General features: G+C 44.6%; 1 protein-coding gene across 1 annotated transcript in view; it reads right to left on the reverse strand.

Annotated features, from left to right (window-relative positions):
- TENM4 (teneurin transmembrane protein 4) overlaps nt 1-27,249 on the reverse strand; it is a 382,101-nt gene that overhangs the window by 63,984 nt on the left and 290,868 nt on the right. The window contains 2 exon segments of the mRNA XM_090265745.1: nt 3,624-3,743; nt 21,015-21,231. Coding sequence (XP_090121871.1) covers nt 3,624-3,743; nt 21,015-21,231 — 337 coding nt within the window.

A 27,249-nucleotide genomic window follows, 5' to 3' on the forward strand; every position in this document is an offset into this window, starting at 1 on the left:
TAATTCTGATTAAGACTTTTTTTTTTTTTTTTTTTTTGAATTGAGCTTGGATCCCTCTCCTTATAAGTCCTTAGCTCCTGGTCCTTGTTCTATCTGCTGAAATGACTTCAAACTAGTCTGTTTCTTCTGCCTTTGACCATCCTTCAGGACTTGGACATAGAGACTGTCTACCTGCCACCTCCTGGCTGTGATGTCTATTTGGACAAAGTCCTTTTAGTTATTACTCTTAGGATGCATTTTCAAGGCCTGTCCTCGTCTTGCTGACTCCTTACCCAGTTAGGATTCTAGCTCCCTGCCCTGGGCTCCCACTATACCAGGTTCACTCCTCCTCACAGCCTGCATCACGTTGCTCTGAAATCACAGATTTAACTCTCTGGCCCAGGGACACTGATTATTCTGTCTTTCTAGAACCCAGTCCTGTGCTTGATGATTATAGTTTACAGAATGAATGCATGAGCGATACTGCCAATGTCTTCTAAACTGACTATCTACGAAACACTCTGACTCCTCCTTACTTCGGCTGTTACTATAAGTCAGCTGATGTTGAGCTGTGCAGTGGGTATTAGAGACCCTAGTGTAGGACCTCTCCTTCATCCCTGGCAAATATACCTTGTGGGATTGGGTTCCTCCTCTAGAAGCGGGGAGGATTTTGCAATGAACTGTTCTGTCCTGGTGCCAAATCTTGGTAGATAGCACCTCCAGATTTGGGTCCCCAAGCTCCTAAGCCTGACTCTTCTGTCCTTTGCAGAAGCTTTTCACCCATTTTGCCTGCTTCTCTGCCTGTTCTAGGCCCACACTTGGATAAAGAAAGTTGGGCACCACCCTGCTTTGATAAGTAATGAGAGAGAAACACCAGAGAAGGTGACTATTTTGAACTAAAGTTTCGGGATTTGGCTCTCCAGGAGAATATCTATGGTTTAGGGGAACACCCAGAGAATGACTTTTCTGTCACGGAACTGAATAGCATCTGTACTTTGACAGAACATTTTTTAACCACCAAACAGAATTTTGGCCCAACTTACAAGCTCCCCTCATGAGAGAATAAAGGTGGGAAGGGAATGAAAACAACGAGACATTCTCATGAGCTGTGAGCAAGCTGGGGGCAGCTGGCCTTGCCAAGAGCTTGGTGTAATTAGCTGTTGCCAAGAGCCAGTCCTGCTCATCTGGAGGGAAACCTTGTTGTGGACACAGATTTCAATCTGACCCCAACGGGAAGGCCTGGTTCTCAGATGAAGCCCAAGCAGGAGGTTGGGGTAGTCCAAGCATTGCCACTTACTCCATAGGTGAGTGATGTCACCTGTCTGAGCCTCAATCTCTTCATGTAAAATGAAGTTAATGATCATAATCACTTGGCAGGGTTTTTAATTAGATAGATGGGATAATGGATGGGAAAAGCACAGGGCTCCATTCCCTGAGCATTATGCTCGGTATAATCCCATTTTCAATTCAACGAGCTTGAACTGCTTCTCTTGTCTACTACTCTTTTGAAATTTTTCTACATGACTTCTATTCTTCATCTTTTTAATGATCATTTTGGCTAACTTCTCTGGTACTGCTTAATGTTTGTGAATTCTCATTAAAACCAGAGGGCTGGCATTTCAGTGTGGGTGTGTGTATGTGTGTGTGTGGGTGGGGTGGGCAGGGGGCTGGACAAGGGCCTTCTGGGAGCGTGAAGGTCACAAAGGTGAGTTAGGCATGGTCCCTGGATTTCCAACTATATCTCTAGCCTTACAGTGTCTCCTGGAGTCTGAGATGTAAGAAAGAAAGTGAGGCAGGGAGGAAGGGGAGGAAAATGGGCAGATGCTCCTTATTCACATATAACAAATAGGGATCTTCAGACACTTAAGAGATTAAGTAGTGACCTTCCCATACATGATGCAGTGTCTAAGTTGGAAAAGAAATTTAAGCCCCAAAATGCACTTGTAAGACTTGTTCTGAAACTCAAGCTGCCAGCTGTAGCAAGTCGGGCTCCTAGGGTGGAATTGATCAGGCTGATATGGGAAATATAGCTGACACTTACCTCCCAGGATCCCGTGTTCTCAGGGGCAGTAGATTGCAGAAGCAGCACAAACAGGAGGAATCAAAGCCTGGAAGTGCTACAGTGAGCTTTCCCAAGGGCTACTGAACTTATGTGACTCTGGTGTGTTTTATGGACCCTCCCTAATCAAGCACAGCAGGGCAAAGGACTGACGATTTGCCACCTCACATGAATGATGGTCAAATTTCATGGCAAAAAAAAAAAAAAAAAGAGCAGTCCCCATGGCTCCCTTCTAATGACTGTTTCATAGCAGGTAATAATGTAGTCAGAGTAACTGCTGTTTCCATAAAGCAGGCAGCCCCAAGCTGGAAGGTAGGACAGACGGAGCATGAGGAGGGGGATTCCTTTGTGCTATGGTGGAAGTCGTCCACTGAGCCCTTCTTGGGATGGAACATGTGCAGGGCAGGGAGCAGTGGCCTGGCCTGGACAGATTACCCCTGCTGACTGGTAGTGGGCCTCTTCCAGCTGGGCCCCTTCCCATTCACAGGGAGTGAGAGCAGGGGGAGAAAGCTCCCCACATCAAGCTTGCCACCCCCGTGTAAGAGGCACACATGTCTACAAACAGATGAGCCTCTACTTCATTATCACCTCGGCCGGGACATGTTCACATCTGATATTGGATTAAAGAGGTGCTAAAATCAATCAGGCTGGAGCATAATTTCCAACACAGAGTGAAAATCAACCTTATGGGCCCACATGTAGCCAGATGGACTGCTACCACCTGATTTTATTAAAAATAGAGGACTTGTCACCACTGACAGCCTAAATATTCCACTTTCCCCCTTCCCCTCCCTTTTTCTCCAAAATGTTCTCATTGTTTGCACTGTAATCATTATCTTCTTGTCATTTAATCACTTGTAAATATAATAAATAGCTAATACACATTGCATATGTACCATGTGCCAGACCCCAGAGGTACAGTAATGAACCAGAGCGGGGCAAGGAGCTAAGATTTATCAGACACCAATTATGTTCAGGTGCTTCTCCAACTATCATAGAATCTAATCCTTACAACCCATCTATGAGCTAGATAGTGTTATGACCATTTAACGGATGAAGATGCTGAGGCCCAGAGAGGTGAGGAGATTTGTCCAAGAATCCAAGAACACATAGCTAGCAAATGAGAGTACTACATTGATTAAAAAAACTTTATTCTGCCGATGGTTCTCACAGGGACCCAAAAGTCAGAGTTCTGTAGTCACTCAGCAGTTCCCACAAACCCAGGTGGCTGCAGATGGAAAACACAGCAGGAAGGTTAAGATTTCTGGAGCTGTCTGGTCTGTAGGCAGTGGTGGGAGAGTTTTATATCCTAAGTCATAGGCAGGATAACATGCCTAAGGTACCCTACGTTTACTTAGATAGCCAGATGAAAAGAAACTGCTTAATTTATAGCCAAAGGGACTTAGGCCAGCGTGAGATGCAAGGTCACACAGGTAGTGACCAGTTGCAGAACTGGGCATCTGAATTCAGATCCCCTGAACCCAAGTCCCATCATCTTTCCACGTTGTCATTCCATCAGCAGTTATGTGACAAGACCAGAAAGGCAAAGCCTTCACTAACCCTGGTCCACAAAAGGTCTCTTTACCTGCCATCTTGCCTGCTGATCGTGTATCCAAAGAGAGGGTTATTGACGAAACTGATGTTCACACCAACCAGTGGGGTCCCATCTGATGTCATCACTTGACCACGAATGACACACGCGTGCCTGTGGGTAGAGAAGAGTAAATAACATGATCTCTTTTTCATACTCAGAACCCCGGCTGGCAGGGAACCCCAGGAGGTCAGGAGACAGAAGGCAGGTCACTCAGACAGTCTTGATACTCTGGGGCTCCTGGTATTTACTCAAGATGAATAATAACCTTTTTCTTTCATACTGCCTCAATTTACGACATCAAAGTGTCCTCTAAAGAATTATTATTGGGCCCTGGCCAGGTGGCTCACTTGGTTGGAGTGCTGTCCCATACACCAAAAGGTTGTGGGTTTGCTCTCTGGTTAGGGTGCGTACAGGAGGCAACCGATCAATATTTCTCTCTCTTGCATCGATGTTTCCCTCTCTCTGTTCCTCTCTCTCTAAAAAACAATGAAACATCCTCAGGTGAGGATTTAAAAAAAGAATTATTATTGGGAGATGTTTTCAGCTGCCTCACTCAGCGGTTACTGTCTCAGGATACTATATTATGCTATAAGGAGATAAAGTTATGGAGTATAGTTACGCAGGTGAATTTGGGTTCAAATCCCAGCTCTGCCACTTTCTAGCTCTCTAAACCTGCGCAAGTCTGTGAGAGCTGCTTGAATCTCTGTTTTTTCATCCTGGTAGAGAGGAAGCTCCATAAATGGCATTGGTTATTACTGTCACTGGTAGTCTCACTGGAAGTGGACATATGGAAAGTAAACAGAATAGAGGGTATTTCTCATCTGGCATTGCAAACAGGAGAAGGGCAGATGCTGGCATTGTCCCCTTGGAGTGGGTTCTGAAACCTGTCACCTTCCAATATCCCTTGTCCCACTTCCCCTCTATGTTCCAGACAACTAACCATCTGCTTCCCCCAAACTCGCCAGGCAAATTTGTTTAAAGTCTCTGTGTCTGTGCAATGTTCTTCCACCTGCCTCAAATGTCATTCCTGCACCCCTCTATGCATGCTCTCATCCTTTAAGACCCAGCTTCAAATGACACTTCTTCCCTGAAGCTTTTCTTGGTGGCCCTAATTAGAACTAGTTACTCTCTTCTAAAACCTGACACAAACACCTTGATTCTTCAGCTCACTATACATGTCTCTCCTCCTCACTAGATTATGAGCTCTTCAAGGTCAGGGTCAATGTCTATTTTCTTCTCTCTGCAGTGCCTGGAAGTGTCTAGGTCACTGTTAAAAAAAAAAAAAATGGAGCTTGAACAAATAAGTGGGACAATTAGAGATTATCTAGAATGTTGTCCCCCCCCCTAATATTTCAGAAAGGGCCTTTTTAGCATCTTATAAGGACTACAAAGTGGAAAACAAATACAAATAAGATCTCTCTGCTCTACACAAAGCAAAAGGGAGGGTCCCCTTTTCTCTTGGGGTGATTCTGAAGACAACTCTGTGGAGTCTTAGTCCCTGTACATGCCAGAGAAAATCCAGTTGGAAAATCACTGAGTTAGTGGAATTAAGAGAAAACTGGGGTCCATAAAGGTCATAACCTTTTTCGCCCCAAGCCACGCAGGGAGGTGGTGGCAGAGCCAGACCTGGTCTCCAGGCCTCACCACTCCGGGCCCAACTCTAGACCAGTCAGTTTACTACTGGCAATGGGTAGAAATGAAGGTGCTCACTGGGGTCAACATCCTATGGGGTCAGGGCACTGGAGAGACAGCCTTTGTTGACAGGACAAATCTGAGGCAAAGATGCAGGCAGTGTTTGTTGTCCTGACAACTTTCTGCATTTCAGAGGGCTTTTTTTCTGGCCCAGGGAAGAACTACTGATGATGTTTGTGGGCATTCATAAAAACAAAAACCAAACCAAACCAAAAAAAACCCCTCAAACTCAGCCTCTGCTTTATTAGGTGCTTACATCTATACCTTCTTAGAGTGATAAACTTTTCTCTGTTTGATGAGAAAAGCAATTAACACCAGGCTTGTAAGCAGCTGGTCTCACCAGTGTCAGCTTGTCCTTTCAGAAGGCAAGAACAGCAAGAACAACTACCCACAATGCATCAAGCTCCCCACCCCCACCCACCCCACCCAACCTCACCTCACCTCACGGCAATCTGGTTAATGCTAATTCAGTCAGTGGTTTCCTTCCGAGGCCCTTGGTCTAAATGCAATTACATGGCAAACAAGTTAAGCAGCCAGGGCTCAGCAAAAACTCTCAGTCCTGCTCTGAAGGTCTCCCGATATATTTACGTAAAATTATCTCTCCGCTAATGGGAAAGATTTATTCCATCAATTGTATTCAGCTGGTCCTGAGAGATGCTTTCTTTAATGGAGGAAAATTGAATTTCTTACTGCTGGAACTTTGTCCTTCCCGACGATTACTAACAGACCTCCTCTCCTGGTGCTGGCTGCTATCCAGCCTTCTTCTGACACGTGTGTCTTCACATTCTGCCTGGACAATAACCAGCCCTCCGGGAATGGTTTCCTTTTGGGGGCTGCCCCAACTGCCGCCCCTTACACACATGTGGGCCAGCCTCCTCTGATTTATCTTTCTTTGGGGATTTCCTGATAATTGGGAAACGTTATATCAGGACCATTTTGCCATCATGTGGCCTCCACTTCAGCAAGCTAGATTAGATGAAATTTTAGCCCAGGCTCCTGCAGATTTTGGACAAGATTAAGTTGACTCCCTGGTCCCCTGTAGGCCACAGAGGACTGTTGCCAAAACAGGCATTTGGCTGAGGAATTAAGTCCTGGAGAAAAACACTTCCATCCTCCTTCTGTTTGACTGTGATTTTTAGTTGTCAAGAGAACCCAGTTGCACCTAAGACTTCCCTGGAACAAAGGAGATGGGAAGTCTGCTCTGTGGAGGCCTCTGAAATGTGTCCCCTGCCACGAATTTTTGTTCGGGGAGATTTGAAAAGATGTGGGTGTTGGGCTTCCAAATGCCTTTTTACTTTATCCATCTATTTAATGGACACCATGAGTAGAGTACTGCCAAACATTTAACAATTGACTTTCAAAAGGAAGATAGCTTTATTTGGTAGCATTTGCCTATTTCTGTGATGTAAATAGTGTTCCTTCTACCATGGCCGATTTCAGCTGCCAATGAGCTGTCACTGAACCCAGGGCTGGGAAGAGATGCACAGTAATAGGCAATTATACAGTATTTCTACCAAAGAGATACAATAGTCCTAATAAACTCCAGAGCAAAGATCAGAGCAAAATAACTAGATAGTGAAGAGTTCTGATTATTTATTACATTTGTTTTTACTATAGTTTGATTTTAATTTCATATAGTTTGATTTTTAATAATAGTTGTGTTTAAAAACTAGCTTGCGGAAATCTTCGACATTTAATAGTCAGTTCTTGTGAGCCGGTATGAGCCGTCCTCTGTGTGCCACTGGAACACTGACCCCCGTGAGGGTCAACATGGCTAAGAAACCACTGCTGCTTTGACGGTGACAATCCGCAATGGAAGGTCATCCGTGGTGAGAAATCACAAACACAGGGTGCAAATCATTGTCACCAACTTGTCTTCCCAGCTGCCTCAGATGATCTTCTTATTACCTGTCCTGTATTTGGTGTGTTTTGCATTCCCGTGGCATAAGGGAGTTGGGGGGTATTATTTTCTACTCATCTTCAGAGTCCCCTCTAGGCCATCATCACCTCAGTGAGGCTGTTACCAATTTTTCCTGACATTATTAATTGCCCCTCATCTAGGCTCTTCTAAACCTTCCAAGTATCTCCATGACTGTGGTTGTCAACTAATTATATCATTGGCATTTGGATAGCTGTCTTACATACTTCCACTGTGCTACCAGAGGGTTCTGACCACATCTGCAGCGGCCAGGGCAAGTGTGGGATATTGCTCCCTGAGACTGTTAGGTAAAAAATGACCAACTTATTGAAATGCAGAGAGAAAAGTCTTGCTCAAGGTCAGACAGCAGAGAATCAACTGGCTGAGCTGATACTCAAAAGCTAGGACTGGGTCCTTACCCTGACTACTGTGTTGTATATGTGTAGTCACTAAAATTCACTTTAATTTAATTTAAAAAACTGGGCACCTACTAAAAGCTAGGCACGGTGTTAGGTGCTAGGGTTATAGAAATGCATGAATTACAGTCCCCTTTTGCTTGCTGGAACTCACCAAAGCCAATCTGAAATGCCTGAGTGTAGCTGTCTCTGACACAAGTGAGCCAACACATGGGTTTGGCATATGTCAGGCAGCTGGGATACAAAACAAGCAATTAGGTTGACTGAACTCTGCCAGGAAGGAGCGCTTGTGCCAGGCCAAGGGGGGGGGGCATCAAGCATGCTGGCAATAGGCCAATCATACATTTGGGGCCTGATTGAGGTACCTTCCTGACGCCGGTGAGGAGGACGATCTGCCTGATTGCTTCCTGAAGACAGTGGCCAGGTTTGGGATCAAGGCAGGAAACTGCTGGAGAGACAATCCAAGCAAGCAAGAAACTAACCTCAGCTGTCAGTCCAGGAGAAGAGGCGGGAGTGTGGTGAAAAGAGCCCTGGTCAGAGAGTCAGTTCCTAGTTCTGACTCTGGTAACTAACTGTATGACCTTGGAGAGTTCTCTGGCCGCTCCGTACCTCCATTCTCTCATCTGTCACACAGGTTCAAAGTTTTTCACAACTGGATATAAAGTAGAATCCACACATATTTAAAAATGAATAACGATTTTAATCTGGTGCTACCCAGTCCAACTCAAGTAGTTCTACTACACACTTCAGACTGTTAATGGAGCTCATATGATGCTTATACTTATTGCTGAATTGTTCTTTCTGGAACCTTCCACCTATCCTGTTCACCTGAAAACTGCCGGCTCACCCTCAGCACTCACCTGGAGCAGTCACTAACTGGTGCCCAGCACTCCTAGCCCTCTGGGCTCCTCTGCAAAAAATGCTAAGCGCTGTCACATATCCGGCAATTCTTCCCCCCAGCAGACCATGAGCTTCCTGAAGTCAGGGGCCACATCTCCCTCACTGCTGTAACCCTGGCCTTGAGAATGGCTGATGCTCTTTCTGAGTGGGGAAAAGAAAACCTTCACCAAAGCAAGAGTTTGCCCTGAAATTTGAATACAAGGTACACAGTAAGCTCTTGATAAATTAATTACTGAATGAATAAAGAACAGATGTGTTTCTGTAACTGTGATGCCATAGAACTTTGAGTTACTTGACCTTGACATGGTTATGGCTGGGGAACTGAGGGATGGAGGGACTGGGCCTTTGCAAGTGGTCTGCCAGAACTGCACTGTGTGGCTCGGTTCCTTCCCTCGGAGGACTCAGCCCACCTCAGCTTGCAGAATCCTACTTTGATTCTACAGCCTCCTCATCTGCACCTTTCTTTACCACCAAATTAAAACGAATGCCAGAAATTAAGTTAGATTTGTTATTCAATGATATTATCCAAGCACAGAAAGGAGGGGGAAGGGAGAAAAACTGCAGCTTTAATTTTTTTTTTTGTTGTTAGTCAATGAAAACAGCTAATGAAACTCATATTCGGGAGATTGGAATAATCATTGGGGATCTAGTTAGCAAAAGGCAACTTTAGTGTTTCTCTGCTTTAAAGTAGTTGCTACTCTATGCTGCTACTAGCTATGCAAATCACTCCTTTGCATTGAATATTTTAAACAGATTTACATGCTTGACTTGTACCAACCCTTAAACTAGTTTCTGCTAATTCATGTTGACTGACTGGGGATATTTCCAGCATCTACTACACCTTACCCAATGTCTTGTGAGAACCTTACTTGGGTCCAAATAAGGAGCCCCACTTCATGGACTGTCAAACTACCCCCATCAAGGGGTTCCCAGCGAAAGCCTTGACACAGGCCCAGCCCAGCCACACAGGCTGCTCTGTAGCTCTTTTTCTAGCTTCCCATTTCAGTGCTCTGCGTCAGGTTCCTCACCAGCTTTCAGGCCTGACGTCTTCCACCTGCACCCAAATTCATATTCTTGGGAACCCACTGGTCGTGACATATTAGAAGGTCATTTCTTTCAAACTTCTCATTGTAGAGGGGAGAAAATAAAGTCCACACAGGGAATAGATTTGCCCATCCTGCAAGAGTCGCTGAGAAGCCAGGATTCAAATTAAGACTCATCATTTATTATCCATGGGATCTCAGGGAAGTCACTTCTCAACCTACTCAAACTACTGACTGTTTGACCCAGATACAAATCCAAATAATCGAGAATCTCAATTTGCTTTAGCTGCCTCAAAAATCAGTTAACATCACCAGAGCAGGGCTCCTAAAACTTTTTGATTACACACCCTTTATAAACATTTTCGAGCTGGTTTCTTGGATGTATTTACATTTACTAATACATTGTACACATGTGCCACCATGAGCTAACATTGGAAAGCATACTACACATTTGGTGCAATGGTTAATAGATAAAACTGGATCTTTCAAAGAGCTCCCTTTAAATTTTGAATCTTTTGGTTAACTTTGTTTAGCTGCTGGAATCTTCTGAGTCTCTTGGTTACCTTTTCGTTAGAACGAGAATGACCATTATTATTTTTAACTTCATGGGGGCGAGGAAGACTTTGTACAAGTATCAGCTCTGCATTGTCTTGTTTGCTTGGACTGTATTATCTTTGATCTGCAGTTACTTTTCAAGAATTTTTTTCATGCCACCGGATGGCTTTATACATAAGTTTGGTTAAAACTAGATTTTACACAAACACGTGCTGCCGTCACATTGTAATACACTGGAATGAACTATTAAAGGTCCACTGTGTACGTTGCTAAGGACTGGATCCCCATCTCCCTCAGAATGCCCGAACGCTGGTCTAGACTTGTAATCAGCTAACAGGGAGCAACCTAAGAACTTAGAATTCCGTACAGGTAAAACATTCATTTTCCTCCCTGTTTTTTTATGATTAAAAGTAAATATAGATAGGCATTCTAATATTTTCTTCCTGTGCTTCACGGACCACATTGGGCTGTCATGTTGGATCCACCGCACTGCACTAGAATTACAATGGTGTGTGCGTCTATGATTTCTTTTCATGAAAGAAACTCTAATATGTTATATATTACATTATTCTAAAGCCAATCTAGTTGTGCTGCATTCTTTATAACTTATTTCAAAGCCTTTCCTATGTTTACTATGTATGTCTTTCAATCACTTTAGGTCCAAATTAACAGAACTTGATCTCATCACGTATTTTTAATGTTCCCACAGACCTAAGGTCCCCAATTCTCCAAACTTGATTGTGGTTCTTTTGCCATATCATCAGTAACTCTGTGCCATACAGGCCATTTTCTGTAGTGCCCCAGTGCCTCCAGATGAAGTCCAAACTTTTCACCTTGGCATGTAAGTCCCTTCAAGATCTGGTCCCTGTTGGCCTCTTGAGGCTCACATCTGTCTCACTCCTTGGGCTGTCGGCTTTGTTAAATTACTTCTCATGTTCTTGCCATGGCATGCAATTCCATGCCTCCCTGACTCTGTCTGTGCTGGTTCATCTGCCTTGAATGTCTTTCCTCCTCATTTCTCCTAACCTCTCCTTTAAGTCCTACCTCTCAGTCACGCTCTTCCTGATTTCCCCAGTACAAAGAAGTCGCTTCCTTTTTTGGTGAACAAGGCACAATGTACTTATCCCCCTAAAGAGTAATCATTAGTTTAAACTAAATTTTCTTTTCTAGGTTGCAAGTTCTTGGAGGGTAACACCTATAACTCCAGTGCTTAGGACAGGAGAAGGTGTACAGTATGCATTCAATACATGTTGAGTACAGAAATAAATATCACAATTTATGAATGAAAAAACATGATGATAGAAAAATATATAGCTATTTCACAAAGCCCACAGTAAAAATAGATATATATGGGTTGAGGAAAGAGAAACATAGACAAAGGCCTGATCAATGAGAATAGAGTTCAGTTATTGGAACTTTAATTGAGCATCTACCATGTGCTATATACACAGATGAGTACTAGGGAAGATATTCATTCATCTATTTTCTTGTTCACTTATGGAAACTACAGGAATGCAGTGCCTGTAATCTCTATTTTATTTTCCATTGTATTTTAAGAACTGACTATTAAATGTCTAGGATTCCCGCAAGCTAGTTCTTAAACACAACTATAAATGAGAGATAACTCCTATTCTGGTGAACTCATATTATGGAATGAATATAATTTCATTTTTTTCCTCTTGGGAAGTTTTGTATATGTATGAGGAGAGGGAAAAAGAAATCCACAGACTTCTTCAGATTAACAGAATTTTAGTTTTTAAGCCAGAAGGATCCTTGGGTGACTGAATCCAAGCCCCTCATTTACAGGTGAGCTACAAGTGATCTTTAGAGAGGGACCGAGCTTCTCCCCTCTGCCAGAATACTGCCCAGAGGAAGCCTCTCCCCAAATCACAGCCCCTCTCTGTGGAGTTCACTCAGAGTCCACCCTTGTGCCTCCAGGATCTGACTGGAGGGCCGGTTAGACTCACTGCAGAGGTGTTTGTTTAAGTCCTCAACCAATATTCTCCAGTGAGGACAATGTTAGCATTGCAATGCATGGCTCTCCAATATTTTAACGTCTTCTTGCTTGATACTTATCTGTGTTGGATGGAAATGCAAAAAGTCCCTGACTTATAAACTCTGCAATTACTGCTTGAAAGGGTCCTCACTTAGGACTCCAGGCTCCCGGGACTCAGGCTTTGCTACCACCTTCATGAGCCAAGGACTTATTCTGGGTTAAAGCTTCCTCTTTTTCCAAAAGAGATGAGGACCTCAAAGGTCCATTGGCCTCTGCCTGCCACAGTGTAGGACATTTGCATCGATTATAGAACTTTGCTAATGCTTCAGGCTAAGATTCTCATTGTCCTGCCCGTTCTCATGATGGCACTAAAACCTATCCGAATGCTAACACTGACTCTTGCTATTAGTAATAAAAGCTATTAACACTTATTAAATGCTTATTGCCCTGACACATAATTGTTTTACATCTCAGCTAATCCTCAGACATTCCCCTGAGGTATGGATTATTATCCTCATATGACAGATGAAGAAAATGAGGCACAGAGTGATTGAGAGACTTGTCCTACGTCACACAGCTAGCAAGGGCGGGGCTGAGACTCAAGCACTAGGCTATCAGTGCTCTGAAGCGCTAAGACCTACTGTGCAGTGGCTTTTGCTTTTGTTGTGCAGTATTAGAGAGAAAGTCAGGGCCTTCTGGGATTGTAGCATTGTAGCAGCACCATGCTGGCTAGATTTCCAAACTGAAGATGCTGAGATGGGAATATAAAGGACCTAGCGGAGAAGAAAAGAAGCTCAGCACATGGGATCCTGAGCCGATCAGCTTGGCTTCAAATGCTGGTTCTGCCACATATACGCCCTATGTCCGTGGCCAGGTTACTCAGCTCACTGTGCCTCGATTTCATACCCATAAAAGAAGGGTGATGAAGTCACTATGTCATCTGGTTTGGTGGCAGATGTAAAGGTGTTAGTACTTATGAAACTTATGAAGAATTTCAAATAATGCCTAACACATAAACTATCCTTGGTAAATGCTATGTGTTATTACTGAGTGTATGCTATGCACCAGCCACTGGGCTTTTGGGTACTTTTAAGCTCATTTAATCCTCCCCAAAACCCGCAGGGTGGGAATTAGTAAGCCTGCATTACAGATGAGGAAATTGAGCCTTGCTCACCCAAGGTCACTTGTTCTGACTTGTCCAAGGACTTAAATGCAGGCTCTCTCCCTCTACACCCTGAGTGGTTCCAGCATCAGCATAGCGTCCTCTGCTAATGCTTCCTGTGATGGACAGTTAGGAACAAGCTCAAGCTACAAAGCAAACAGAGATTATAATTTGGTTTTGAAATCAATAAAAGGATGATCAAGTGGTAGAGAAGTTGTTACCTACTCATAAAGATGATGTGAGAAGTTGCTGCCTGCATCCTGAATTAAATTCACCTAGTTGCTTTATCATCATAAATGTTCATTTCAATGTGGGGAGGGATTTTTAAAAAACCAGCATGAATAATATATGATGGTTGACATTTTGGAGGAAGCAGGATCTTTACTGTCTTCTATCTTCCATCAGAGTAATTTATCATTGTCTCTCTCTCTTCACTGCCCCTCTCCCCCTTAAACTGATGGGGTAGCCTGTCAGCTCAGCTTGTACTGAAAATGCAGGAGTATAATCCAATAATAAATTCGCTCAGAGGCCAGCTGTCAGGAATCTGGTGTTTATTTGAACTCCATTAGATGATCTCTACTGCTCAGCCTCTCTGAGGGCTTGCTGAGGGCTGTCGAAGGCCTGGGGTGGGGTGAGGTAGGGAGTGGCAAGCAAATGCTTTTCTCTAACTGCTCTGCCACCAACACTCATATGTGGCTTTCAATCTGTAGTGGGCTGGTAAATTGTATTGTACACATGATCTTTTCTCCCTCCTTCCCATTAATTACTTTCCTCTTGCAAACTAGTGATTTTAAAATTCTTAGAAACTTCTGTGCCTTTATAAAGGGTCTGAAAGAAATTCTGAAGACTTAACATGACATAAAGGTGATTTCACTTCTGTTTACAGCCAGTTTTAAGTCCTAAAGGAGATGAAATGCTCTAATCTGGTAAGTGAACAAGTGAGGGGCATATCTTTCTTAGTTCCTGCCCCAAACCCCCCTTTCTGGCCTCACAGTCCCTCATGTTCTTCCTTTCTCAAATCTACCCCCGTCTCCGCTGCACACCAGGATCATATACTCCAGATTTCCTAAGACCATCTTGATTTCAAATGCTAGAGCATGTCTGTTGACTTTAATTTATAAAATAATATCACCATAATTATGTTCCAACCACATACAATTCTCTCCATTATCTGATTATCCTGAAAAGTTATGCTGGTCCTTCAGTCTAGAATGCATTTTAATACTATTCAACTGAAGCCCATAGCAAGCAATACAACCTATTCAGTAGTACATACACACAAACACACACATGTACACATGCACAAAACCAAAACAAGTTTCATGAAATACATACTCTTTTTATAAGTGTTGCACTGATATTTTCCATTTCATTGTACCCAATTTCATTTAAATTTACTTCTATTAAAAAACAGTTTCAAGCCCTAGACAGGTGGCTCAGATGGTTGGAGCATCATCCCATGCACCAAAAGGTTGCAGGTTCAATTCCCAGTCAGGGCACATACCTAGGTTGTGGGTTTGATCCCTGGTCGAGGCATGTACGAGAGGTCACTGATCGATGTTTCTCTCTCACATTGATGTCCTCTCCCTTCTCCTCTTTCTAAAATCAATAAACATATCCTCAGGTAATGATTTAAATAATAATAATAATTTGAACCCACTAAACTGATTTTATGTTACACTCACGGGCTGTGACCTGAAGTTGGGTAACTAATATTTTAATGGCTAACCCTCCTCACTGCAATCTCTGTCTTAGGCCAAAGGCCATTTCCTACCATAAGTCTTCATTCATTAGTTCATTTGCTTGTTTGTTCATTTATTTTCAAAAACAAGCACTTACTGCTGCTTCCTCTGAGGCAGGCCCTAGGACTGGTGCTGCAGATACAAAGAGGCACCAGCTAGATGCAGGCCTGTGGTGTGGAGCTCAGGGACATGGATTTGCAGTGGGAGTGATGGCCCTGCCTTGAACTCTCAGAACACTTGATCTTCACCTCTCTTCAGACACTCAGCTGTGGCTGATTGGCTGACTCACTGACTCATCCTACCATTCACTGTGGTTTAGTCTGTGCCAACCCCCTGTGCTAGATACCAGGGGTCAAGGACTAACAAAGCTTGGGACACACAAGAGCTCATAGTGTAATGGGGCAGAGATGCTTATCTTCTTCTTGCAGGCCTAGGGCAGAGTACCTGCTGATCAGTGTTTACCAAATAGAGCTTGTGTTTTATGGGCACCTCTGTCCCTCTCTGAGCCTGCTCAGTCTCTCCTCTCCATGGGATGTGACCCTTTCTATAGTATATGGTCCTCTGCCTACTTTGGGATGACTATTCTGGTCAACCATCCCCCTTTTTAAAAAATCCTCACCTGAAGATATGTTTATCAATTTTAGAGAGAGAGAAAGTAGGGGCTGGGGGGAGAGACAGACAGACATGTGAGAGAGAAATGTCAATTGGTTGCCTCCCATATGCATCCCAACCAGGGATCAAACCCACAACCAAGTTATGTGCGCTGACAGGGAATGGAACCCACAACCTTTGGTGTATAAGACAATGCTCTAACCAACTGAGCCACCTGGCCAGGACCATCCCTCCTTTTTCAAAGTCCCCCAATTCCTGAGTCTTTTCTCTTTCAGATCAGTGTGTCCTGTCAGCTGACTTTTGTAGCAATCTTTTCTCACCCAAGTACTTGCTTGGATGAGCTGACAACCTACTAGGCGTAGGGGAGCCCAGAAAGACTTGATAACATCACATTATTTCTCTCGCAATACAGTGCCCTCAAACATATTCTGAATTGATATAAAAATAACTTGGGGGTGGCTCTTTTGTCAGAACCTCTTCCTGTAATCTGCTAATCTGGCCCTCATTGGAAGGCACAGCTATTCACTAAAATGATGTGTCTGTCCTATGCCCAGCCGTTTTAGCCCAGTCAGTCCTTCCCAAGAGAAGAGATACAATCAAAGCTGTGTAGCAGGAAAACAGCTACCTTGCTGTTCTTTGGGGGGGAAATGTCCTATGCTGCTCTCCCTTTCCAGCTGTCTGATCACAAGATCCACAGTCTGGGTCCCGTTATCTCTGCTCCTTGTATGGACAATCTAGTTTGGGATCCTTCCCATCCCACCCAAGTTTCCATAGAGGGCACTCTGCACTGGAATCTCCCTATGACTCCAGCGGAGCGACAGGTGTCTGAGCAGGCAGATGGGGTCCAGGCATCCAGGCCAGGAAAGAAAGATGGTGTTCAAGCCACCTAATCTGGTGCTGGTGGTTCCTGAACTTCCTATGTCCCCTCCAACTTGATATCAGCTGAAGTCTTTCACACCTCTATCACTTTATGTGGGGTGGAGGACAGCCATGGCAGAATGTCAGAGAGTGCTGCTGTGTTCATTAAACCTGTACCAGATACCTGCTCTGCGCCAGGCATAGTCCTGGGGTCACGGGGCACAGATGAACCAGGCGGGGCTCCTGAGGGAGGCCTTCCTCACTCTGAGTCCATCTGGCAGTACTTTTGCTACAGCTCCGAGTCTTTCCTCTAAGAGGTCCAGCCCAGCCCAGAGCCCAGTCTGCTTGGCTGAGGTCCTCATATCCCGGGGAGCTGCTGCCCACCTCCCCCTGAGGGCTACCCCTGCTCCTGTACCTCTTGCACCAGCTGGGGTGCTGCACGGAAGCATAGGGAACCCCTTCCCTGAGTGAGACGCACAGCTGGGAACCTGCAGAGTGAAGGAGCTGTACTTCTGGGGGCTGCCGTGCCTTGCTGGGCTCAGAAACACTGCTGGGTTTCTGGCTGACAGCTGCTTCTTGGAACCTATTAAACGGACTCCCATTCCGACTATACAAACTGCGGCACAGCACACCAGGTGAAGAAGGGGCTTCCCGTCGGGCACAGGCCTGGTACTGTTATATACAAGGACCAAGTCTGCCTGCCCATCAGAAATCCCACTCTCTGGACAAATTCCACTGGATTCCTCCCTAACAAGAGTCCTGGCTGATACTCGGCTGGCCTAACGCTGCCTTTTCTCCTCCCCAAATAAGAACCAGACAATCTAATACCAGGTCCTCTCTGGGTGGCTGCTGGACTTCCCTGGAGGGCAGGTGACTCCCAAGTTTCACTTCCAATTAAGGAAGTGGAGTTGGAAGCTCTTTTCAACATCATTGCCATCATCTTCATCTTCATCACCACTATTATCATATAATTAGCAAGCATTTTTTTTGTGTGTTTGGCCAATAATAGATTGAGATTTTATGTGTATTTTGGCTCCCCCTCCCATTTAATTCTCATGCCAATCCTGCAAAATAGACATTATTACTTCACTCTTCCAGATGAGGAAAGCAGAACTCAGAGAAGTTAAAGAATTTTCCCAAGGTCACATAGCTAGAAAGTGGATGCAACTGACTTTAAATCCAGGTCTGTCTAATTCCAAAGCCTGTGCTATTTTCACCAGGTCAGGTTGCTGCCATAAAAGCCACCATTTACGGATCACCTGTGTGCCAAGCCCTGTGCCAGGTGCTTTATTTTAGTTAATACTTGCAATGGCTCTTATGAATAATTGCTATTATTGCCAATCTATAATTGAAGGTAGGTGCACAAAAGTAAAGTCATTTTCCAGCTGTCACACAGAGCTAGTGGGAGGTAGAGCCAAGATTCAAACTCTGGGCACTTTCTGTGAGTCCACATTCCTTCACATGAGAGGAAAGAAAGCAAAAACCCAAACTTGGTAACTGATTTCACTTTATCCCAACTGTGCAAATGAGCACCATATTACTGGCTGAGATCAAGGTCAAGGAACACCAAGGAGGTAGTCCGAAGAGAAAAGCATCTGCTGCCTTCTGTTTCTAGGTGTCCAGTCACTTGGGCTTGTTTTACATAAAAATCTATTTCGGGATACTCAGTAGCGATCAGACAGCTGTTTCGTCTGAATCTATCAGTGCGGATCAGGGACATCATGATTCAGGAAAATGTTACGCAAAAGGAATTCTTACAGCAACACATGAAAGCCACCATTATCTATTCATTTGCAGGGCAAACACTATAGTCTAGTGTTATAGGTTTAAAGAGTTGAATGGTCTCTTCTTTGAAAGCGTCTGTAATTTAACTGAAGGTGACAGGTTTATAAACAATGATGTGGGAGCTGACTTCTACTCCTGCTTCTGCTACTAATCTGTAATGTGATTTCCAGTAGATGATTTAACCTCTGTGGGGTCTGAATCCACAGTATAAAATTAAGTAAACTAGATAATGTATCCATCCATCCTCCTTCCTACCGACCCTCCCTTCATCCCTACCTCTCTCCTTTTTTCCTTCCATTTCTTCATTGTTCAAGGTAATATCTATGCATATTTGTCTTGAGCAGTTAGGTGCTAAAATGAATTATATGACACACTCCTTTCCTGCAGGACTTGGTTTAGAGGGTTGACAGACACTCACATATTCAGTATATAAAGCCACTTGCCCAGAGCTGTGCATCTAGCATGGCGGCAGAGCCAGGATCTGAAACACAAGTTGACCTGACTCTGAGGCCCATACACTCCCCTTTTGCTGTGAGGTCCATTTCTCCCAGAATAGGATTCTCAAATTCCTGACTTGACAGGTTCCTTAAGGTGAGTCAGACCTGCTGGCTTGGTAAGTGGCCAGAGGACATACAGAGATACATGGCCCTGGATGGCACGGATCAGGTGGGCATACTAATGGTGTCCCTTAAGCAGAACAGCCGCTGGAAGCCAACCAGCAATAGCCCTAATCAGATCCCATAATGGGTGCAGTAAAGAAGGTTGGGCAAGTAATCTTTTTCTTTGTTGGAATAATATTTATATCTTCAGTTGATTAAAAGAACTCACACCCTGGGAAGGCCCACAAGCATACATACAAAATCATACAACTTAATAGATAGCAAGAAGCTTCCTACCCAGAGACAAAAAGCAACATTTCTGGCTAAGACAAAGCAATAGGTTTTTCCTTGCTCTGTTTCTGCCTCTGGTTCTGCCACTTGACTAGCCTGTCAATTTGGGAAGGTCACTGGACCTTGGAGGTTCTCAATATTTTCAGGGTAGGTTGGAGGGTTTGGACTGTAAAGTGCCTTCATCTGTAAAAAGGTTCAAGTTTGAACGCATGTACACACTTGCATCAAGTCCCTCTGGCTTCCCTTCCACTGTCTTGTCATTACTTTTGTGAGGAAGGGCCAGGCCAGGGAAGTCGTGGGCCCTGGAGTCTGAGAGGCGCTGGTGTGAACCTGGCTCCGTCACATCCCAGTAGCGAGGCCTTCTCATTGGAGCACCAGTTATAGTCTGGAGTTGATGATATTTGGCTGCTCCGATTACTTCTTAGGTCCCTGCTCTTCCATGACCTCCATGAGCAAACTTCTGTGTGCTCCTGGTATCAACTCCTGCTTGTTTGTAGATGGCCCTCCATTCGAGATCTCTGGCTCTAAGCTCTGTGTGAGCTCCAGAATTGCTTATGAACTACAGATGTTTCCTCTCGGGTGTCCTACTGAGCTGTGTCCCTTCCTTACCCTCATGGTGCTCAGGTGGAGGTCATTACCTTGTTCCCAACCATGCTATGCTTTCAGGTGACCAACCTGGTGAGGGAACACCATCTGTCCAGGCACCTGAGTAAGAGTCTTCTAACTCAAGCATCCCTCAGACCCAACCTATGACTAAGTCCTGCCGATTTCCTCCTTTAAACAGAACTCGAGGATGCCTTTCACCATTTCCACCCCCATCACCACTCCACTGTCCCCTTAGGGCAGGAACTCTCAGCACGGAAGTCGTGAATGTAGAAAGTATATCATCTGTGACTGCTCAATGAGTGTGCTGACTTTTAGAGACCTCTGCATACATGAGGCAGAAAGACATTCAAAATAAATCATTATAAATCCCTCCTTCTTGGATACCTTTTCCTGTTCACAGACCCTGAACTGGAGAGCAAAGAACAGAGAGCAGTTTTTTGCTGGCTCCTGTGCCCCTTCAAGCTCACGGGTCTTTGCACAATCTGTACCTCTCCCTGGGTCCCTCCAGCTATTTCTCATCTTTAAGACTCAGTTGTTAATTAATGGCCTTCCTCTTATGCAGTGGCACCTCCTCTATGCTCCCAGAGTCCCCTGGGCATATTTCTGGCCTATCACACTGGAACTGTCTCTTTTTTATCCCCCCTGTGGTGGACTGTAAGTGATTAATGAGCAGGGGATGTGTTCTATTCATCTCTTTGATTCTAGCACAGGATCTGGCAGACAGTAGACCTCAGGAAAAAAACTGTCCAGTGGATGATACAATTGAAAACTTGTGAAAGAGTGCATGGGCATATGGCTTGGAACACCAGCAGATATACCCACCCCCAGCCTAACGGATCTTCTGGACATCAGTTCTGAGGGTGAATAGTGTGAAAGCCTTTCAGCTTGTCTGCAGACTGCAGAATCAGTAATAGCTGACTGCAAAGTGGGTATTGATTCAAGATTCCCCATGGACATTTGATTTCTCATTCTTCCCATCTATCATTGGGTAGGAAGAACAAAACTTTGCTCATGAAAAATTCCAAATGCCTTGAATAGCATATTTTATAAATGTGGGTGTCTGAGGCTGCTCTTTGCTTCCCCTGGCGTTCCATCAAGAGCCTTCGATGCCCACGTCCTCCCTCCCCCATTCACCCAAATGTTGCCCTGGAGGTGATTCAGTTCTCCCTCAGAGACCCACGGTGGAACTGAGGCTCAGTGGACTCACCCTCCATCAAAAGGGTTCTCCCCGGGGATGATGTGTGTGCTGTCCCTGCCCACAAGGAACTTGATGCGGTCGTAGAAGGAGCGCAGGTTCTGCTGGGACACAGGGGCCTGTGTCTCCTGGATGATGTCCAGTGGGTCAGGGGAACCCAGGCACAGCGGGTTGATATGACAGAGAGGCTGGAGGCAGCAGTCAGGGTCCATGCAGTCCATTAAGCCATCTGCAGGGGTGACAGGGCATGAGGTTTACATCACTATGTTCAATCAACCATGTTTGTCCAAAATATCTTCATTCACTTCTTCTCTATTTCCATTCATTAAAAAATTTTTATTAAGTGCCAGACATTTGCTGGGCACCAAGGAGATCCAAGTGCTTCAGATCTGGTCCCAACTCACTAGCCTTATAGGAGAGATAGACAAGTAGATGCAGAGTGGACATGTGCTATTTTTTTTTCAAAGAAATAGGAATTATATATATGAAGGTCCAGAGGTAAGAGAACATATTGAGCAGTGAATCTGCTAAATTCAAAGGCTGGGTTCAGAAAGTAAGGGGTGTAGGGGGAGAAGGTAAGGCTGTTGGGCCTGGGGGGTGTGGGGACAGGTTAGAGTTTGCATTTTACCTCAGGGACAATGGGAGCTACTGGAAGGTCTTAAGCAAGGGGTAGAAGCTGGGGGCTCCAACGGCGGTGTGGTTGTTGAGGTGACGCAGGGAAAAATAATGGCTTCTGAGACTAGAGTACTGACAGTGAGGACTGAGAGAAGTGGAGGTTTTGAGAGACATTTAAGTGGTAAGTACATGAAGACCTGGCCGCTGACTGGGTTTTGGGAGCCTGGAAGGGCAGTGCCGTGAAGGCTGTGTAGCCCTTAGCATCTACCCCAGCGGCAAGGTAAGTACGTGCAGCTGGTTCGGCCTGCTGTGAGAGAGGCTTTCTGATTTTACTACTTGCTTTCTCGTCTCTGGCTCAGTTCTCATCAGCAGGGAATTCTCTTTACCACGTGGATGGATTTCTTCAGGACTGAAAATTATATGACAACTTCCAGATTCCCAAAGTTTAAAGAAAGAAATTCCATCAGACCACAGTTTTTTGCTTGCATTACCCCTAAGTATTTTTATAGGCACACCATAGACTAATTTAAAGTGGATAAGAAACCCAGGGATTAGAGGGTGCTGCCCAAAGTGAGGGGCAGAAAAGCCCAGGGTTATAGTCTGTGTGCACCGTAGGCAGAGAACAGTCTAAGAAGGCAGAATCAAGGTCTGCCTTTCCTGCTTATTAGCTGGTGGCTTTGGGCAAACCTCCTCACACCCAGAGGCATAGACCCTATTCTGGTATCTCTCTTGTATCCCCGACACTTAGTAGGGTGTTTAAAACATGACCATTAAATAAGCAAGTGAATAAAAATGGAATGAATCAATAAATGAATCAAAAAAATAAAAACAAATGATAGTCCATAAAAGCCAGAAAACCATTCTCTTTATTCTATTTAATAAATAGCGTGGCATGGTAGGAGGATCAATGAGGGTCAGAGACTGAAGTGCAAGGTCCAGATTGAGTTTCTGTCCTCACCCTTAGCCCCGGTCTCGTCACTGACATGCCTCCCTCACTTCTGTCTCTGTGGGTCTGCTGCCCACAAGAGTGCTATTGCATAAGCATTGGAAAGACTGGGTGCCCCACCCACACAGGCAGCACACCTAAGCCTCCTACTCACCTCAGAGGTGTCATGGCCTCAGGCAAGTTACTTGATCTCCCTAAAACCTCATTTTTTCCTTTTATTAAGTTAGGAACAAAAATCCCTTATGTTTCTTGTCTACTTCTACATGACGTCCAAGACCTTATACCCTCCTTGAGGGCAGCACAGTGGTAAAGAGTATGGATTCCAGAGCCAGACTGTCTGGGGTCAAATTTTGGCTCTGAAATTTATATTGTGTGACCTTATGCAAGTTACTTAAAGTCTCTGGCTTCAGTTTATCACATCTTTTCTGAGGGTAAAGAGTGTCACGAAAGTATTTGTTACATAAGTAAATATGTCCCCTCATCTAGCAGAGTACCTGGCCTTTAGTTATTGCTGAATAAGGGGTGGTTCCCCTTCCCAACCCTGAAACTAGAACAGGCTCACTAAAGTGAAGGGCCATTTGTCTTTTGTCTGCTCACCTGCCAGGTTCATCCAGAGATGTGGACAGGTCTCTTGTCACCCCAGCACAGTCCTGGGTCCTAACTTGTGGCTCCTGTCCCAGTTCCCAGATACACCAGGTAAACTGCCTAGCAAAGCACCTGTCTTCTCCTGCAGTCGGCAGGCTCCATCATACTTTCTCGTGCTGCCCTGTCAGACATTGCTTAAACACATAATTATAGCCCGAGCTGAGGGTTATTTGCATTCTGCTATTGATGTTAGCATGACAGATTCAGCTGCCGCATCTGTAAGTTGGCAGAAATGGTCCATTATTCAATCCCGGTGAGCAGGGATGTTGACCATTAAATCAGCTAGCACAATTGAAGGGCTGTGAAAAGTCATGGCTAATTTGAAATTTTATTCGCTCTTTCCTGCTCTTGTTTACCACCAAAGCAGTCCCTGGAAGCCACTCTTTTGCCTCTTTATAAACATTCCACTCTGTGGTACCTTGGAAGAAGGTTAGCCAGGAATTATTGTTAATAATATTTTTAATATAAGGATGATGATGATGATGATGATCACAGCTGCCACCTACTGAGCAGCAGGCATTGTGCTAAATGCTTTACAAGGAATGTTTTGAAGGAAAGTATCATGGAGTCTTTCCAACCCTCATGAGGGTCACCCTCATTTTCGAGAGGAAGAACCAGAGGCTCAGGGTGGTGAAGGAACTTGGACAAGGTCTCATAGTCAGTCAGTGAAGAAGCTGACTCAGAAATTCGAACTCAAGTTCTTTGTGAAGTATGAAAGGTTTTTGGGTCATGAAGAAATTTTTAGAAACTGTTTCTTAGGTGGAAAACATGCATTTCTGAGTCTTGCTGGAACGCTGCTCCCCTGCGCACTCCCGGCACGCTGGGCGGCCTCCACCACTGCGCTAATCTCCCCCGTGTTGTAATTTTGACTTTTTCTGTCTCCCTCCCAGGACCACAAGCTCTGGGGGGTCAGGGCTATGTGACTTATCTCGGGGTCCTGGTGTTGACTGCTCCAGCTGTCACCTTCATCCTCACCTCTGGAATATGAGCTCTCCCACATCCCCCCCTTTTTTTCTTTTTAAAAACAAATTCAGAGTTAAGTTTTAAAAACAAACTTGTTTCTTGTGGTCAGAGGGCCTTTGGATGATCTAGTTGGCCATCCTGCAAGGGCTTTAAGCATCAGTGTGCCCATCTATAAAACGAACAATCAGACCTACCCGACAGAGATGCTGGGAGGATGAGGTGAGATCATGCATGTGAAGCATTTAGCATTTAGCATAATGACCAGCACCTAAGTGCTTGATAAATAATAGTTACTGTTAGCTCCTGGCCAGGAGCTTCTGTTGAAAAGTATCGTGATAATAGACCTGCCATTTGGCCCTGTGGGGGCCCCTCCCCAGGCATACATTTCCAGGCAGCCCCATCTGGATGCAGTCTGGCTTGGAAGAACTGAAGTGGATAAACATGGCCATAGCAAAATACCTGTGAGTTAGGATAGTAGAGAACTCAGGGGACTTGAAAATTAAGGTTCTCTGAAATGGAGATATCACACAAACAGCGCTCCTATGAGACATCCTGGGACTGGGGAATTGTTCACGGTATGCTTCGCAGCTTAGTGATTGATGCCAGGCCAAGAATTCTGTCTGCCTACACCTTCCTATGTTGATGATACCTAATGATTCATTCAGCAAATATTTGCTAAGTAGTAAATGTAGGCTAAACCTCTGCTAATAGAGACAATCATATTTAAATGATATGTACATATTTTAAAAATGAATTGGGCCCATAAAATTCTTATCAAAGGCTCAATTTACAAGACCAGTTTTCAGGCAAGCCCTTCGTTATTTTTTATTTATTATTATTTTTAATCCTCACCCAAGGATATGTTCATTGATTTTAGAGAGAGAGGAAGAGGGAGAGAAAGAGAGAGAAACATCCATCAGTTGACTCCTGTATGTACTCGGCCAGGGATTAAACCCACAAACTAGGTTTCCACCTGGACCAGGAATCGAACCCAGGACAATACTCCAGCCACCTGAGCTACCAGGCCAGGGTAAGCCCCTGTTTATATTTCCAAATGCAGCACATGTCAGCGTGCAACAGGGTGTACGACTGCTCTACAGCAAGAGAGAATCTTCCACAGTTTCATTGTCTTAGGCATAGATGACAGGCATATAAAGAGGCAAAAGTATGCTTTGGGGACAGAAAAGTAAGTTTTGGAGTAGACTAGAAATACATCAATATAGTTTTTGAGATTCTCTGGTTTTGGCCAGTCTGGAGACATTTACATTTCCCAAGCACTTCATATTTCACTTAGCTGTACATTACACAGAAGTTGGTTGACTTATAAAATGTCAATGTTTCATATATCTGCTACTCCCATTATGAGACCCTCATTATCACAGCAGAAAAACATAAAACAGAAATACCCAAAAACACCAACAGGAAAAGGGAATTTTCCTCTATTTCCTTCAAGTTTTCTTTTCTTTAAAAACAAAATCTTTAATCCTCGCCCGAGGATATGTTTCATTGATTTTAGAGACATGAAGAGATGGAGAGAGAGAGAGAGAGAGACAGAGAGAGAGAGACAGAGAGAGAGAGAGACAGAGAGAGAAACATCGATCAGTTGTCTCCCATAAGTACCCTGACTGGGGATTGAATCTGCAACCTTTTTGGTGTACAGGACGACACACCAACTGACTACCTGGCCAGGGCTCCTTCAAGTTTTCAATAAAACCCTCCTAAACCTTAAACCCCAACTTTTGGTATAAGTGAAGAGGAGCAGAAGAAAATGTCAGAGGCCATTCAGGCTCCTTGAGGCTGGGAATGCCACATTCAGCAGTGAGCTCTGGTGGGAGTAGAGGGCAAAGACAAGAGGGAACAAAATGGCCAGAAGGCAGAACAGGAATTAAAAAAAAGGAAAAGAAGAAGGAAGAAAGGAAGGAAGGAAGGCGAGGGGTGGGGGCAGAGAAAAAGAAAAGAAAAAAGGGGGCCAGGGCTATGGGTCACTAAATGAGCATTCCAGTGTGGTTCATGTAATTGTCACCCTTGAACTTGAAGACCCCCTCCCCTGTGCTGGAATCCTACATGGTGCATTGCTTTTTGCTAACATTTCCATCTATGTGCTATGAACTTGAGGATGAGGGCCATGCCATTTTCTCTTGCATCCCTCAGTGACTACCCTGCTGGTGGGTGTCAGATGACCTTAAGAACTAGGGGCAGCAGTATGTGCGAGAAAAAAATCCAGGCTAGAAGCCTGAAGACCCAGTTACTTCCCTGGGTCTGCCACTTTCTAGTTGTGAGGCCTTGGACATGTCCCTTCATAGGTCTGAGATATAATTATGGGTATAAAACTGGGATGATAAACTCTGCTAAACTGTCAGGGTTGCGAAAGGTTCCTAGGTTGGGAAGTATACATGAGTAATTCAATGTCAAGAAATGTTGGTGTCCTTCCTGTTCCTGTGGCTGTCCCTGGAGCCCCCTTTGTAGACAGCTGTAGGGACACCAGGATGGGTGAAGCCCTTTGCCGTCATTTGCAGTCCTGACTATGTATACGGTTTTCTGCTCATTTTTTGAAATTAATAGCTGCCAGTGATATCGGGCGACTCACCTCCCTCTCTGATATCAGTGCCTCATCTGTAAAGTGGAAGGTCAATGGGGCAGCCTCTGCGGCTAACCTGCCTGACAGCCACCTCCTGGCCTTCATATGCCACAGGCCCATCTCCTCTGGTGGCTGCCTGCTGTAACTTTCACGGAGTGAAAGGTGTGCATGAGAATTCTATTGAATTCGGTCAGCTAGCCTTCTCGTCTCTACAAATGGGGATGAGACGCTGGGGCTCAGATGAAGTGATTTATTTACCTGCCATCATACTGCTAATAAAATGGCAGAGGTGGGAATTTACTCACCTATCTTTCTCCAAATCCAGCTGTTAGATCTATTTCTCTGTCCTGTTCCCCTCCACAGAGGGCAGGAACTGACTGACCTGTTATATTTCTGTGCCCCAAATGCATAGGACAGGGCCTTGCACCAAAAGCATTGTACTTGTTGAGTGAGTGAAAAAAGTAAGGAACGAATGATTATGTGAGAATCCCAAGTCAATC

The sequence above is a fragment of the Furipterus horrens genome, unplaced genomic scaffold (genome assembly GCF_987537825.1).
Source record: "Furipterus horrens unplaced genomic scaffold, mFurHor1.1.pri manual_scaffold_2, whole genome shotgun sequence".
NCBI lineage: Eukaryota > Metazoa > Chordata > Mammalia > Chiroptera > Furipteridae > Furipterus > Furipterus horrens.